The sequence below is a fragment of the Apium graveolens genome, chromosome 2 (assembly GCF_009905375.1).
Source record: "Apium graveolens cultivar Ventura chromosome 2, ASM990537v1, whole genome shotgun sequence".
NCBI lineage: Eukaryota > Viridiplantae > Streptophyta > Magnoliopsida > Apiales > Apiaceae > Apium > Apium graveolens.
In genome coordinates this window covers 117,483,919-117,501,194 of record NC_133648.1, presented here as the reverse complement: position 1 = coordinate 117,501,194, position 17,276 = coordinate 117,483,919, and the positions used below count along the sequence as shown (strand labels likewise).

Below are 17,276 nucleotides of genomic sequence, written 5' to 3'. Positions count from 1 at the left end.
CTATTATATTACCTGTTGTATGGCCCTCTGTAAAAAACTTGGTGGACTTAAATCTCTCCTGATTACTTGAACTCGATACAAAACTTTCTTTTTGAACAACACTTTCTTTATTTGGTGGACTTAAATCTCTCCTGATTACTTGAACTCGATACAAAACTTTCTTTTTGAACAACACTTTCTTTATTTGGCCTGCCTCTTTTTCTGACATTAACAGTGCTGATATCACATCAGTATTTTGAACTAATGCTTCTGAATTTTCTTTCCTCGGTCTTCCTATTTTCCTTGGTAAAACATCCATAGATGCCTCAGAAGATTGTATCGACATAGTATTCTCGAGTAACAGTATGAATCTAGAAGTACTATCTCTTTTACGCGATGATAATTGAGACATTGTTTTATATCTCCTAAATCAGATTACCAAGTTTCTTTTAGTCAATTGTTAGGCGCAAATAACAGCATTGTCATGCCGCCCTGTTGCACCGCCCAATTATTATCATTCAAGACAGTATCAAAGATATTTTAGATTTCAAATTTTTGATGTACACTAATTGAACGTAGTTAGCCACTAACCGTGGATCGGAAGTTTGAACTGGCTGACGTGATTTTTTTTAAAACTTTTTTCTTTGTAAGTAGATTTACTAGACTAACCCTGATTTAAAAAATGTAGGAACAAAATGAACTATCTTGATAAGGGCATTTATGTTAAATTAGTGCAAAATCAGATCAGTACAAGATCAGATGCGCATAGTTATTTATAGGAGTGGTGTAAAAATAAGGAATTGAACCTATTAGTGGAACTCAATATTTTATATATTATTATGATTCTGTTAGTTATATATTAACAAATATTTATTTATCCTATCCTAAACTTTATGATCATTGATATTTCAAAATATATATTATTTTATTTAAATAGTTACTTCGATAAAGAAAACTCATAATATAAAAAATTTGATCAACCAGACAACTTACTGTCCAATCCATTTAAACTAAATTTTAGGTATATCAACAAATTTTTTTATTCAAGAAAAATAAAATTAATAACTATTATTTGGAACAATAAAAAAAGGGGTTAAATATCAAAGTGGTCACTCAACCGAAGGTCATATATCAGTTTAATCATCAAACTTAACGGGGTATCATTTGGATCACTAAAATAATAATAAATATCAAACAAATACCTCAAAATATGTGTTCGAGAATTAAAATTTATTTTATGGAGTTCTAAACATTTTTTTTAAAATCTTATTGTAACCAAATGAAAAATTATGAATTCATAGTATTTTAGATGATATTTTGCGATTTTTGAAAATTTATCTACTAATTATTTTTATTTAAATAAAGCAAATGACTACAAAATTAAAAATAAATAGTAGATAAATTTTAAAAAATCTTATTATATTATAGAAAATACTAGAATTCATATATTTTCATTTGGTTGTAATATGTATCAAGAAAAATATATAGAACTCCATAAAATAAATTTTAATTCTTGAGCACATATTTTGAGGTATATGTATGATATTTATTATGACTTTAGTAATTCAAATGATACCCCGTTAATTTTAATGATTAAACTGATATCTGACTTTTAGTTGAGTGACCAATTTAATATTTAACCCATAAAAAAAGTTGAATAAGAAGCCAACAAACACACACCCTGACCTGCATATATCGCAAGAAAAAAAAGGACGGAGGTGCTAGAACCTTCAGTTTATAGCTGCCTAAAGTTGATAACGGAGTCTCAAGTCTCAACCCATTCCATCATCTTCTTGTGGTTGTTTAAACAAAGGTTAATTCTTTACTTGAATTATACAAATTTTATTGTTCTGTTCTTTAATTCCCTCTTTCTTTCTTTATAGTTTATTTATGCATCCCCCCATTTCACACACACACACACTTTCTTGATTACTCGCATTTCTAACCAATCAAGGATATGTTTTTTTTTTCTTAATTCGATTCTCAACTTCTGCTATATTTTCCAATTTGGTGAAATTGGGGAATGCTGTGAGCTCGTGTTTTAATTTACAGATATTTGTGGTTGTGAATTGACAATATATTCGACAAAACAGTGATTTAAGTATTGTTGCTCTTTATGCTGAGATTATTAGTACCTTACTGCTAATAGAAATAATATGTAATTGGCAGAATTTATAGCTTTTGTCTGTTGGGATTGGTGTAAGGCTATGGGAAAATCTTTGCTTGCTTCCGTGTTGCTGTTTGTGTAAAAGAATGAGTAGCTGGAGATTAGGTGCTAGGTGTCGTGCATCAGCTGGAGCTTCATGTTTTTCTATTTTGTCTAAGAATTTTAAACCCAGATATTTGGATATGTCGAGGGCAAATCGTTTTTTACCTGTGGCTGGCCTTGAAATGTTCCAGAAACGGAGTTTTCGACCTAGCTTCTCCAAACAGAGGATGAACATGAATACGTCGACTGGTAAGATTATAATCAATTCTACATGCCCTCTGAAGACACACCTACATAGATCACTGTGTTGTGAATATACATCGATGAGGAATTTAGTTCCTAGACAACGGTTAACTCCCCAGAGTACATGTAATGTGTGGTCCTCTTCCTGGATGCAAGGGTCTGTTCCTGCTAGTTTAATTGTTGGACTTTTGGTTTATTCTACTTCTGAACCAGTAAATGCTGAAGGGCTTCATGCTAAGAAAAACGCGGACGGAGAATGTGGTTCCCCTTCTGTTAGTCATTCACATGGGAAACAAGTCTACACCGACTATTCTATCATCGGTGAGTAAATTATTTACAATTGCTAGTAAATTTCCTATAGATTTAAGTAAGCGCTGTAGTGTTAATACCTTGTCCATTTTCAGGTATACCTGGAGATGGAAGATGCATGTTCCGTTCTGTTGCTCATGGTGCTTGTGTACGATTAGGGAAACCTGCTCCCAGTGAGAGGCTTCAAAAAGATTTAGCCGATGAATTGCGCACCAGTGTAAGTTCTCTCGGCCTCAAGTTTAATACAAAGAATGAGAAGATTATTTGTTGTACCACAGTTGCTATCTTTACAAAACAATAGGATGATACTTGGTACCATATTTTCCCCACTTATAGTTTTTATAACAAAGATATTAAAGTTGAAGGACACGGGCAGCTGTTATACTCTTTCAACTCTGTCCTAGCTTTACTTAATCAAGGGGCATTGACGTCAATTTTTTATGTGCATTTTATTTTAGTGTGTTTGTAAGATAACTTTATTAATCAAGTTAACATCTGCTAAATTTACCAGGTGGCTAATGAATTTATCAAAAGAAGAGAAGAGACGGAATGGTGAGTCTGGCAACAATCTTTAGTTATTGCATTGGCATTGTTTTCCATGAACTTATTAAAAGTTTTAAAAGTAAATTTCCTTTTACATAGGGTCTTGTTTTATATTGAATATTTGTATTGAAGACTTGCGAGAGCCCAAATCAATGTGGGCATTGCTACAGAACAGTTTTAATAAATGAGTCTGGATATCACTTGTTTAAAATTACCTGATGAACTGCTCTCAAAAGTTTTATGGTGTTCAACACTATAACTGTTCATAAAGGAACATATAAAACTGCCAATAGGGACCCTAAAACAATGTAGGCATTGGAGAACCTGCTTCATGCAGGTATACTAGTAAAGACACAAGTGAAAAGTACATTCTTCATGGTTAAAATTTATGTTTTAATTGTTGAACAATTAAACGATCCCCAACTTCGCTTAATTGCTTTTGTTGATTTTAAAAAACCATGAATTGGTTATGCTGATGGGTTCCTAATCTATGTTTAGGTTTATAGAAGGTGATTTCGATACTTATGTCTTCAATATAAGAAAGCCGCATGTATGGGGAGGTGAGCCTGAATTACTTATGGCTTCTCATGTACTTCAGTAAGTTACATCTCTTTCTTCCCTTCCTACGCATTCTTTTGAGTGAGTACGAGTACATGTAACTCTATCTGGCCATGCAATCAAATGTCTATCCGTTTTGATATTAGTCAGACTTCTGGATCTTTTTATTTTGAAAGTATATTCTTTCTACTTTCTAATTTTAAAGGGTTTTATACTGTAGGATGCCGATCACAGTCTTCATGCACGACAAGGATTCTGGTGGCCTAATAACTATAGCCGAATATGGGCAAGAATACGGAAAGGAAAATCCTATCAATGTTCTATATCACGGCTTTGGCCACTATGATGCATTGCAGTTTCCAGGTAAGAGTGGGGCTAGATCAAAACTTTAGCATTTGGTCAAACATGTAACCTAGCTGGCTGGCACAAAAAAGAGGAAGGACCAGAAAATAATTTGTATACTTCAATCAAATTATTAGTGTGACTTCTCTACTTGTAATAGAACAAATAAAAGTTCATGGACATTGTGTAAGAATAAAAGTGATTTTGAATTAAAATTTTTTGATACCTTTTATTTTAAAATTAGCTTCAAATGGATTGCAATAAAAGCAATATCAATCATAAAGTTGTAACTGTTGAGAAACTCACTAACAAGTATAGCAACATAGAGGCAAGTGTATAAAGAATTTAACAAGTTTAGGCCAAGACCACAGTTAATAAAACAAAACATGCAGGTAAACAAAATCAGTAACTGAAATAACGAAGAGAGAAAGAAAGATGTACCCGAAACCATAGCTTTCAACAGTGACTGAAATAAAGGTTTACAGATACAAAACGCCAAGAAAATGAATACAGCTGAGTCACCAGGCCTTGCTCGAAGTCCTGGCTGCTCTTGAAGAGATTATTGCCCCCTACCTGCTGCGTTTGGGATGTGCGCAATATCTTCACCAGGATAAAACAGCTCGAAGTTTATGTTAACAGCAGCAACAAAACCTCCACTTCGACCAGCACCTCAGTCGCCGGAAAATATCAGCACTTCAGGACTTATGGGAGAGAAATGCAGAGAGATTGAAGAGAAGAGATGAGAATGTAGTGTGTTGTATATTCATTCAGTTTAGCCTCTATTTATAGGAGAGGAAAAATGAAACTGTCCACACACTTAATGTCTGAATTAAACTGCTCCATTAATGAAAAAATCAAAACTGATCAGATTTTGAATTCATAAATGAAAAAATCAAAACTGAACAGCTTTTGAATTTAAATTATTTGTAACAGCTTTTCACATTAACACCCACATTATTATCAGAACTTAAGTTAAGTTCTGATTCGACTCATCAGTACTTAAGTTCTGATTCTGATATCAGAACTTGTTAAATTCTGATTTTATTCATCAGTTCTTAAGTTCTGATTCTTATATCAGAACCTTCGACCCGACCCGACCCGGTGCGTGGCGGGGCGGGGCGCGCGTGAAGCACACAACAACACAATGGACCATCACACACCTTAGTAGTTGTATACTACTCATGTGGGTAATATCATATAAAGCACACAACCCCCTTTATTTATTTCAATGTGGGACAAACATTCTCAAATTTTCCAAGTTTTTCCAAGCTACTTTCAATTCTCATTTCATATGGATTTCATTAAGAAAATTCTTAAAACCATACATGAAAATTTAAGTTCAAATATCATTGAACAATTTCCAATCATTAGATTTTAGGATTAACATCAAGAACATAATTAAATTAAGCTCTAAAATCCTAATTTTCTAACAGTAACTGAATTGATTTGATTTGTTTTAGGTGACAATTGATTTTTATTATTGACTATACTATGTATTTAGTAGTAAAGGGAGGGGAGGAAGGGTCAGTGGCGTGTCGAAATGATGTGATGAGTTTAGAGTTGATTCTCAAACATTGCTCATTGATAAAAATTCTGAATTTACAAGTATGTGTATTTACAAATTAGATACGAAAACCTTTTAAAGTATTGAAACCTTTTAAAGTAGTATAAGGTGTTCAGAAGTGTATTAGATTTGGTGGGTGAATTTGATGGCGTGTTAACCAGAGATAACAAATGATATTTTAGTATCTTTATTGATGATTGTTGTAAATATTGAAGCACTTGAAAGGTTCACTGAGTTTAAGATTAGAGTTTTAAAACAGAAACTAGTAAGGATTTAAAAGAATGACATCTGATATGGTAGGGGAGTATACGAGTATCTCGTTGGATAAATTTGCAAAAACAATGGTATTAGTTCATGAGCTGATCCACACACACTAAGAATGGGGCGAAAAACAAAAACATAAGTTTTTTTTCATATGGTTAAAAGTATAATTATTTAATTTGGATTGCGCAAGTACATGCAGGGTGAGACTTCAAATATGATTTATCAAAGAGTCTTTAGTAAACTAGTCTGAAATATCGTCCTTAGTAGCGAAGATGCATAAAAAGTCCGCCGGGCCGAATTTTGTTAAGATTTTAAAAAATATAATACAAATCCGAATTTTGTTCAGAATCCTGTTGGGACGGACTTTCTAAAAAATATAAGGCCCATTTTAGGTCCGCGTGCCGGGCCGGATCGGATCGGGCCGAACCGGGTTTTAATTGGGTTTTTTATTTTATATATTACAAAAATATTTTAATATTTTATAACTCGAATTATGAGTAGTTTAAGTACCGTAGAAAATAATATCTTGATATATCAGATAGAGTAGTTTAGACACCGAAATAAATAATTATTTTTAATATAATATATGAATAATCATGCATAACTTAATTGTTTCTAATATTATAATATAATATTTTAAAAATCATAAAATGTAATGTATATTTTCAAATTTTATGTAAAAAATTCGTTTTTTTGTCTTTTCAAAAAGCCTGGGTTTTTATTCGGTCTGAACAGGACTTCTATCCGGGCTTTTTTAGATCGGGACTTTTCGGGTTTCGGGCCGGGCCGGATTTTCTAGAAAAAGGAGGCCCATTTAAGACCCGCGGGTCGGGACGAATTGTGCCGGGCTTTTTTCCGGACCAGGCTTTTCGGGTTTTTTTCCAGATCGGATTTTGAATTTTTGAACAACTCTGATGGTGGAATGATGGTATATTGCATGTACCCGTCTCAGAACACAAGAGAAATTAAATGTGAAAAAAATTGTTACTCTTATTTTTACCGGTTGTGATAATTATGTTAGATATAAATATATAATCATGACCATCTTACGCGATATTATCAAGATTACATAATAATTGTAATACGGAAGCGTACCCGATTCCATGGAGATAAATAATTGGACTTGATCTTCCGCAGACTTGATTCGGTCTTTACCTGTATCTCACTCAAACTGATGGAAATAGAGGAATAGAGGTTGCGAAGATGTCATTGAACCCTTTATTTTAAACAACTTAATTAGTCCAAATACAAAATAAACATTAAATATAATTGTCTTCAATTTGTAAGCCCGTATATTGTTAATATTATAAAATATCCCAACAATCTCCCACTTGTGCTAAAAATTATTCCAAACAACAATTAAATTCAATAACCATAAGTGTGCATATAATTGTTTATTCTTTAGAAACATATTCCCTAGTCAATCTGGCCCATCTAATATATATTAGACCTGGCAATACAGGCCCAAAACCATATATCCAGTCTAAACCAAACCCGTTTTTAAAATCTGGCCCAACAAAAGGTCACATTTTTTATTTGGATTTGGTTGGTTTTAAAATCACATTTTTATCCTAAATCCGGACCCAAATATGGATCAAATGCGTGATATCCATATTTTTCTTAAAAAAGGACTTTTAACCTAGAATCGTCAATTGAAGATTAAACGATAGTGTAACTCTCGGCTCTAAACTTGGGTGTATTTATAAAATTCGAAGAATCTCCTGACTGTTTTCATTTAACCTTTGAGTAATTTCCGTGTGTCTTTGACCTTCGATCTTATCAGGTATGTATCTCTGCAAACACCTATACATACGTAGACACACACATCTTTATATATGTTTGATTATTTGGATATGTGTGATTTATGTATGTTCGGTATATTTATCAAATTGAGTAGTAATTGTGATAACTTATGTATATATGTTTACGTTTTATCATATGTTTAAGGATGTTTATTATTAAATAGTCTAAATCTAATATATGTATTTATATTTTCTTGTTTGTTTTTGGTTTAATATAGATTTAAAGTTGTAATGGAAGAAGAACAAAGTTCGACCTCTAGTAGACCTACAAAAAGATTTAAGAAATCTACATTAATAATTTGGGAATTATTTGATAAGTTTGTGGAGAATGGAATACAAAAGTCTAGGTGTAAAAAATGTGATTAAGTTTATATAAGTGAACATGGTACCTCAAATATGAGAAAGCATATGATGTTAAAACATGGAGACGTTTGTGGTGATGAGTTAGAAATTATTCCATTTGAGCAAAGTGTTTACCGTAATCTAATGGGAAAATCAATAATACAACATACCTTGCCTTTTAATTTTGTTGAATATGATGGAATTAGGGAAATGCATAGGTACTTCAATCACAATGTACAAGACATTTTAAGAAACACTATAAAAGCTGATATCTTGGATATATATAGGATATAAAAGAGAAAAATGAAACAAGTAAGAGTCTTTATCTGGGAGAATATATAACGACTCGCGTATTTTCGTATTATTTAAATGTGTGTTTATGAAATTATTAAATAAATAAATTATGTATATAGCTTCTGTTAGTTATATGTTGTTTTATTATTATCTATGGGTGATTTGTGGTGTACATGGTTGTTCTCGTAATTAACTATTTAGTTGTATTACTTTTAAAAGTGGATTTAATGCAAATTTATTGGCATAAATATTTAAAATGTCTCTTAAATTGTTTTTATGATTTTATAATTACAATAACTATTTTTGGGATTTTATAAAATTTAGAAATTGATATTTCATCAATTATTCAGCCCTGTATGATTTTATGATTGTATATATTTGTAAAATCCGTATTTAATTCCAGAATTTTTCAAAAATTATGAAACTCATATTTATTGAAGTTTGGAATATTCTGAGAATTTTAAAATTATTTTGGAAATTTTTGGGATTAATTTTACCCGCGTGTTGATTCGTTTAATTGTTAAAAGCGGATATAAATTGTGTTTCATAAATTATTTTAAAATCATCAAAATTATGTTTTTATTAACATTTTATGAATATTTTGATAATTTTCCAGGACTATTTTTGTGCAACTTGGTTCGTTAAAATGCGAGTGCGGGACAAAAACCGAGCTTGTAATTACAGAGATGGACACGTGGCACGCCATAAACTTAGTGCGGCAATACTTTGAGACGTGTTGACTGCTGATTGGTAAAAAATAAAATAATAATAATAAATAAATTTATATAACCCCTCTGTTTCACAGTTCTTCCCCTCGATCCCCTTAATCTCTCATTCCGGTTCTTCATTTTTCTTTCCCGGATCTCTCTCTCTATTCTTCCACACAATCACTCCCCACATCCCTGTTGTCCTACTCCCGTTTTCACCTTTTCCCCGGCATTTCTATGTTTCTTTCTTCCTTCTGCGGTGGCGTGGTTGCCGGCGATTGTCCGATCGCTGTACTCCGCTTGCTGTCGGACTCCCTGTTCCTGCTCGTGTTCTATGACCGTGGTGTTGGGTGTGTGTGCGCGTAAGTGTGTGTTTTTGTGTGTGTTAGTTCTGTGTGTGCTGTGCAAGTGTGCGTGTGTGTGATTATGTGTGTTCGTGTGTGTGTTTAGCGTGTGTGAGTATTTTGGCTGTGTTGCTGTTATTCGAACTGTGCAGTGTTTGGGTTGTAGTTCCAGTTGAATTCCAGCTATTTTCTTTCTCGGCTGTATGCGTGTTTTGGCTAAGGATTTTTGGATTAATTTCTGCAACAATTTTGATTTTTTTTCCTTTTTATGAAATAGTTTATAATGCAGAAAGTTCTGTTTTAAAAAATCATCGGTGGAATTCGTGACGGGAACCCGAATTAAGCGGGGGCACCTCCGAATTTTGCTGCCGTCGACGATGACTATTAACGAGTCGACGGTGGACTGTGATGACGCGATTCTGAGTCCTAATATAAATAAATAATAATTAGTTCATAAAATTATTTTTCGGTATAACGATTAGTTATTTTAAATTAAAGTCGGGCACATAATTTGGATTGCGTGATTGCTGGATTGTTAAGACGTCGATTATGTTTCGACGGGTTGGGCGTAAACAGAGGAGGTGCTGCCCGATTTTTAGGAAAATTAAATTCAAAAATAGGGGGATACTTCCTATGATTATCGGGATTACGAGTCGAACGTACCTACGTATATAATTATAAACAAAACATTTAATAAATATTCGACAACCCTATTTTCTGAAATGAAAGTGTTTGTATTTTCCGAATATAATCATCAGACCGAGTTCCAATTTTGTGTGAACCCTAGTTGTTTCGTGTATTATGACAATATGTACAAATACGAGTCGGAAGGTATTATCGTATGGGTAGGTTTGTTATTGAGGATATATCAAGCATACCTAGACGTCTAACATAAAGTATTTTGACCCTGTAGGTTCTAGTCGGGAAACCGAAAGTTGACGTCGAACCAAAAATAGCCTAGTGATCAGTTGACAAGCTCGGCAAGGTTCCAAGCGAATGACCTGAGTGTTAAAGTCAGATCCAGGATAGTCTGATAGTAAGGCGATAAAGTCGAGCATTCAAGTCAGTCCAGGGTCAATCAGTAATAGTTGTAAAGCTCTGCAAGGCAAATACCCCTGACCATCCTCTTGTGGTGCAGTATATATGAGTAACTGTAGTTTTATTCTCGTAATGGAACATAAACATTTTAAGTTACGTATCCCCTGTATTTGGAAATGTTGTTTAAAAATTATGTTTTGGGGAAAAGTAACTTCTGAAAGCACCTATCTCTAAACTTGATTAAAATGAAAGGAAGTTTTTGAATAGTGTGCTGTGAGAGAATGATTTTAAGAAGAGATAGGTGATAGTGATTTTGAAAACTGGATAAAGAGAATGTTTTGATCCACCTATGTCGTGGAATGTTTTGATCCACCTATGTTGTGGAACTTTGGAAAGAGGAAAAAAGGGAATTCAGTTGATCTATTGGAATTGCGTAGGCGTAAGTTGCTAATTCGGTTGGGCGCTCTGTTTAACCGATTAGTCCAGTATTGGGGGAAAGACCTAGATAGTATTTTCCCAAGTTCCGGAACATATTCTTTATTCTGGATGGTCGTTAGTCGTTGTCCGATGAGGGTAGAAAGATCAGGTATCTTCACTCGTTGAACGTCCAATAGATTTGATTGATTCAGTTTTGAAATTGTTTAACAAATCAACTTCGCTGAGACATATGATTTGAAAATGAAATAGCATGCTAAGATTTAATTCTGGTATTTATACACAGCACACGACTGATATTGTTGTTTTATTTCAGAGCATGCTAGTTTTAAATATCCAGTTTATGAATGTTTATCTCGCTTCTGTAAACAAGCTATGATTCCTGTTCCTATCACTGTTTTATCATAAATTGGTTTGCTTGTTATTCATATAGTGGTACTGCTGAGCAATTGATTGATCACCCTTGCAGAATTTTTTATATATGTATTGCAGATGCCTAGGAGATTCTTCCGCGGTAGTCAGGGCAGAGTTCCAGTGCTTTCCGTGTCAGGCTCCTCTGAGGTAGTTGTGTTGGACCAAATATGGTCTGTTGAGTTGCTGTACTAAGATAGTATTTTTCAGATTATTTAGAGTAAGTTAGTTTTGTAATAGATATAACCTAAGTCATACTTAAACCTGGAAAAGGTCTTGGTAAAGGGGTCGTGGTTATGTATAATTAATGATTTGGAGTATGTTATGTTTGTTATTATTGTTGTTGGTGACGTTAACTCCTGACCCTGGGGTTGAGCCCGTCACAATTGGTATCAGAGCTACGGGTTTGAGTCCCTGATTTAGGTTAGGAATAGAATCATAAGAGTGTAGAAAGGTTTATATGAAGTGGTGAGTCAGCAACTCAATCAGAGGAGCGAGTCTATGAGTTCAGTCAAGGGTTCCGGAGGTGCAACCCAGACGCCTATTGAGGATTAGCTCGAACTGCCTAACTTTTAATGTCTCCCTCGTATATATGTATCGTTGGCAATGCCGAAAGAGGTTTAGATCTCCCTCTTGAGAAAATGAGTCTGATCGCGAGAGTTCTGTGTTTGAGCGGGCCTTTGATGTGTTAACTAAAGAGACGTCAACATTATTCCTAAATATCGCATTTTCTCTGTCAAGAAATGTAATTGGACCGAGTGTGTGACCTCAGTGAGTTCAATTAGTATGATAATAGTCGGTGGCTTCTATGACAGCCAAGTTTCATAAAGTATGGGGATCAGTACCACTGTATAATCCTGAACCTTTCACGCCTTTCTTGAAACGCATTGTATTTCCAAAGTAATTGTTTACCTTTCTTATAAATTGCTTGTTCTCCTGTAAGGAAGTCAAAGCTGAAGTAAGCAACTTAGGTTCTGTTGATCCCGTTATGAATTAGATTTTCTTTCTCCCTTTGTGAATTTCCATTTAAATATTGTTTCTTTCCTCGGTGATTCTTTCGGTTGATTGGGGCAAACAATGCATATGATTTGACTATTTGTTTATGTGACAAAGAGTCTGGTAGGATGCCACCGAGTTATGTGTTGTGATCTGTGCGGTACTAAGACTGGCCATCTTATGTACTTGTATGGTTGCTCTCAGTCATACCTACATCTTTTTCACTATTCCTTCTTATTCGATTTCCTTGATTTTAAAATTTCGTTTGGTATTCCATGATAATAAATTCGTTTAGTGACCATTGCTATTAGACAGTCTTGATTATTGTGAGAAAATGAAAGTTGACTGTCAAGAAAAATAAAAGTTCTATCTCAGGATATTACTTAAAAATAATGGTAACCGCGAGAGTTCAGGACCAAATGATGGAGTTATAGCCTCGGGAAGTTAGTCAGTTGCTGTTGTAATAAAGAGCCATGCAACGGTGATTAGTTTCTTTATATTCTAGCTTTTCTTTATTGTTGTTGATTCTGCTACTGTCATTGCTGCTATTGTTGCTAGTGCTGCTAATCTAGATTTCTTTTGTAAATGGACCCCGATATTAAAGACATAGGTACTGTGATGGGGAAGCATTTTCCTGATACAGGTGCATCGTTTAAACGGTGATATCTTTTGTCAAATATTTTTGTTATATTTTAAATAAACTCATTTATATATTTCAGAAAAATGCCACCCAAGAAAGCTACCCAGTCTAAAGAAAATAGTAGTAATTTTGCAGAGGGTCCAGCTATAAATGAAAATATAGACTTGTTGCGCCAGTAGCAGCATCAACAGTTGCAGCTAATCCAACAAGTTCAACAGCAGCAACTACTGTTGCAGCAGCAACAACAAGGAGTGAACCAAAATATTAATTCCAAATCCTTCCAGAATGTTAACCCTCCTGAGTTTAAAGGTGAACCTAATCCAGTAGCTGCCGGAGCATGGTTAAAAGAGATGGAGAAAGCTTTCAATCTTGTCCAAGTAAGTGAAAATTGTAAGACTGATTATGCAAGTTACTTCTTAAAGGATGAAGCGAATTACCGGTGGGAGTCAACCAGAGCATTAGAAGGGGAAGGCCCTGTTCCATGGGCTAGGTTTACCAAATTTTTTTTGGAAAAGTATTTTCCTGACTGTGTGCGGAGTCAAATAGAGACTGAGTTTCTAGAATTGAAGCAAGGCGATAGAAGTATAGCTGAGTTTGAGGCTAAGTTCACAAAGTTGGCTAGGTTTGTACCAGATTATGTACGCTCTGAAGCTCAGAAGGCAAGGAGGTTTCAACAAGAATTGAAGCCCGAGATTCGCAGCGGAGTTGTGGCATTGCAACTCAAGACGTATCCTTCCGTAGTTCAGGCCGCCTTGGTAATCGAATTTGATCAGAAGTTAGCTGCTAGAGAAAAAGAAGATAAGAAGAGAAAGATAGATGATGTGGAAGGAGCATCAGGTCAAGAAGGATCTAGTCAGAAGTCTCAGAAAAATGTTGGGAGGAATAAGAATAAAGAATTTAAAGGGCAAAGTTTTTCTTTAAACATGATTGGTAACACCTCAGTCAGCTCCAACCAAGCCAAATCGGTCAAGTTACTTATAATGGAGTGTAAGCAATGTGGTAAAAAACATGGTGGAGTGTGTAAGGCAAATACTGAATTTTTCAGGTATGGACAGAAAAGACACTACACGTCGGAATGTAAGGTGGAAAATCCAGGATTCACCTATTACACCTGTGGTAAGATGGGGCATGTTGCCAAGAACTGTAGAAGTGCTTCCCGAGATAGTGCATCAAAGGGTCGGACATCCAGTACACCCAAGGCTAAGACTTGTAATATGATTAAAAGTTCAGCTGCTCAAGACCCTGATAAGGAACCAGGACAATAATTGATTACCAGAAGAAGCAAGTAATAATATCTACAAAAGCTAATATTAGGATAAGTATCCAAGGGCATAAGCAAGATGATAAGGCATAACTAGCGCATGTAAGAGATATTAAGAAGGAAGCACCTAAGTTGAAAGAAATCCAGATAACAAATGAAGTCCCAAGGGTTTATCGGATGACTTACCAGGATTACGTCAAAGCATGAGATATAATCTCATTGGCTACTGTACATAGTCGGGCTGATGTCAAAAGCCTGTATCGTATGATCCAGTAGGAATCAAATAATTCGTTAAGGACACTCTAAGATTGTGGGGTGGTGGAATAATGAGACAAGGTATATTCAATGTTGTGCACTAATTTGGTTTATAGAAAATAAGAATGGGTATATGAAGTTACGTGTTGACTATCAAAAGTTTAAAAAGTTGATAAACAGGAATAAATAACCCCGTATGAAATTGATTATTTATAGGACTCAATTAAAAGAGCGTGTTGGTTCTTGAAAGGTGACCCGGAGCAGGTTATAGTCAGTTGAAGGTTAGGCCTGAAGTCATACTAAAGACCTTGTTTAGAATAAAATATAAATATTACAAGTTTTAGGTGATGTTATTTGGATTAATAGGTGTACCAGTCGTCTCTAAGGATTTAAAGAAGATGGTGTATAAGGAGTACTGGAATAAGCAAACTGTATTTATTGATAACATCCTCAGCTATTCAAGGATTAAGAAAGTTTGTATGGAACGGCCAAGGATTTCCCCACGAAGATTAGATGGGAGGTAATTATATGTTAAGTTTTGAAGTATGGATTTTAGCTGAGATTAATAAAGAATTTTGATTACTCCAGTAACCACCACCTAAAAAAGCCGGTGTAGTAACAAATGCCTTGCGCAGAAGGAAAGGGTTCAATTCGATTAAGATCATTAGGGAGTTAATAAAAGAATGGGAAAAGAGTTGAAGCAGCTCGGGATAGAAAAAGAAAGAAGGCGGACTTGCATTGAAAGAGTGTGGATATAGAAATAGGATCAGTAGTGTTGACAAAAGTTTCATCTTGAAAGAGATTTGGCTAAGATTGAATAGAGGGGGCAAGTTAAGTCCTAAATTTAGTGAACCGCTCGAGGTAGTGATAAATATAGGTAAAGTTGCCCATGAGTTCTTGCCGTCGCAGTTGCAGCAAATTTATAAGGTATTCCACGTGTCAATGTTAAAGTGATATGTTTCTAATTCGAACCGAGTCGTTGATTAGGAGCCAATGGGCTCTTATCCAAATTTGCTCTGCGTAAAGTGATTGATCCAAATCCTAGATCGTTGAGAGCGAGTCCTTAGGAATGAGTTTATATCTATAGTGAGTATGCTTTAAATAAATCCTCGAATGGAAAAGTCTACTCGGGAGTTAGAATCATATATGCCTGATAATTATCCTCACTTGTTTGATTAAGTCAGATTCTGGGGACATAATCTTTTTAAGGGGGGAAGGATATAACGACTCGCGTATTTTTGTATTATTTAAATGTGTGTTTATGAAATTATTAAATAAATAAATTATGTATATAGCTTTTGTTAGCTATATGTTGTTTTATTATTATCTATGGGTGATTTGTGGTGTACAGGGTTGTTCTCGTAATTAACTATTGAGCTGTATTGCTTTTGTTTCACTTTTAAAAGTGGATTTAATGCAAATTTATTGGCATAAATATTTAAAATGTCTCTAAAATTATTTTTATGGTTTTATAATTACAATAATTATTTTTGGGATTTTATAAAATTTTAAAATTGATATTTCATCAATTATTCAGCTCTGTATGATTTTATGATTCCATTTATTTGTAAAATCCGTATTTAATTCTAGAATTCTTCAAAAATTATGAAAGTCATATTTATCTAAGTTTGGAATATTCTGAGAATTTTAAAATTATTTTGGGAATTTTTGGGAATAATTTTACCCGCGCGTTGATTCGTTTAATTGTTAAAAGCGGGTATAAATTGTATTTTAGAAATTATATTAAAATCATAAAAATTACGTTTTTACTTACTTCGGGATATTTCTAACATTTTAAGAATATTTTGATAATTTTCTGAGACTATTTTTGTGCAACTTACTTCGTTAAAATGCGAGTGCGGGACAAAAACCGAGCTTGTAATTACAGAAATGGACACGTGGCACACCATAAACTTAGTGTGGCAATACTTTGAGATGTGTTGACTTCTGATTGGTAAAAAATAAAAAAAATAAAATAATAATAAATAAATTTATACAACCCCCCTGTTTCAAAGTTCTTCCCCTCGATCCCCTTAATCTCTCTTTCCGGTTCTTCATTTTTCTTTCCCGGATCTCGCTCTATTCTTTCACACAATCTCTCCGTACATCCCTGTTATCCTACTCCCGTTTTCCCCTTTTACCCGACGTTTTTCCGTTTCTTTCTTCCTTCTGCGGTGGCGTGGTTGCCGGCGATTGTCCGGCGGCCGTACTCCGCTTGCTGTCGGACTCCCTGTTCCTGCTCGTGTTCTGTGACCGTGGTGTTGGGTGTGTGTGTGTAAGTATGTGTTTGTGTGTGTGTGAGTTCTGTGTGTGCTGTGCAAGTGTGCGTGTGTGTGATTGTGTGTGTTCGTGTGTGTGTTTAGCGTGTATGTGTATCTTGGCTGTGTTGCTGTTATTCGAACTGTGCAGTGTTTGGGTTGTAGTTCCGGTTGAATTCCGGCTATTTACTTTCTCGGCTGTATGCGTGTTTTGGCTAAGGATTTTTGGATTAATTTATGCAACAATTTTGATTTTTTTTCCTTTTTATGAAATAGTTTATTATGTAGAAAGTTCTGTTTTAAAAATTCATCGGTGGAATTCGTGATGGGAACCCGAATTAAGCGGGCGCCTCCAAATTTTGCCTCCATCGATGATGACTATTAACGAGTCGACGGTGGACTGTGATGATACAATTATGAGTCCTACTATAAATAAATAATAATCAGTTCATAAAATTATTTTTCGGTATAATGATTAGTTA

At 34.5% G+C, this 17,276-nt stretch overlaps 1 protein-coding gene across 2 annotated transcripts; it reads left to right on the top strand.

Moving 5' to 3' along the window:
• Positions 1-1,654: 1,654 nt before the first annotated feature.
• Positions 1,655-4,476, top strand: LOC141707780 (OVARIAN TUMOR DOMAIN-containing deubiquitinating enzyme 4-like). Of its 2 annotated transcripts, XM_074511140.1 has the most exons (7): positions 1,655-1,792; positions 2,149-2,437; positions 2,645-2,752; positions 2,836-2,957; positions 3,252-3,292; positions 3,782-3,880; positions 4,062-4,476. In XM_074511140.1, the coding sequence occupies exons 2-7, from the start codon at positions 2,233-2,235 to the stop codon at positions 4,231-4,233; spliced, it is 747 nt and encodes a 248-aa protein (XP_074367241.1). In that variant the 5' UTR covers positions 1,655-1,792; positions 2,149-2,232; the 3' UTR covers positions 4,234-4,476. The 2 variants fall into 2 exon arrangements, with proteins under 2 accessions (XP_074367241.1, XP_074367240.1); XM_074511139.1 differs by having other exon boundaries at positions 2,149-2,752.
• The last annotated feature ends 12,800 nt before the right edge of the window (positions 4,477-17,276 follow it).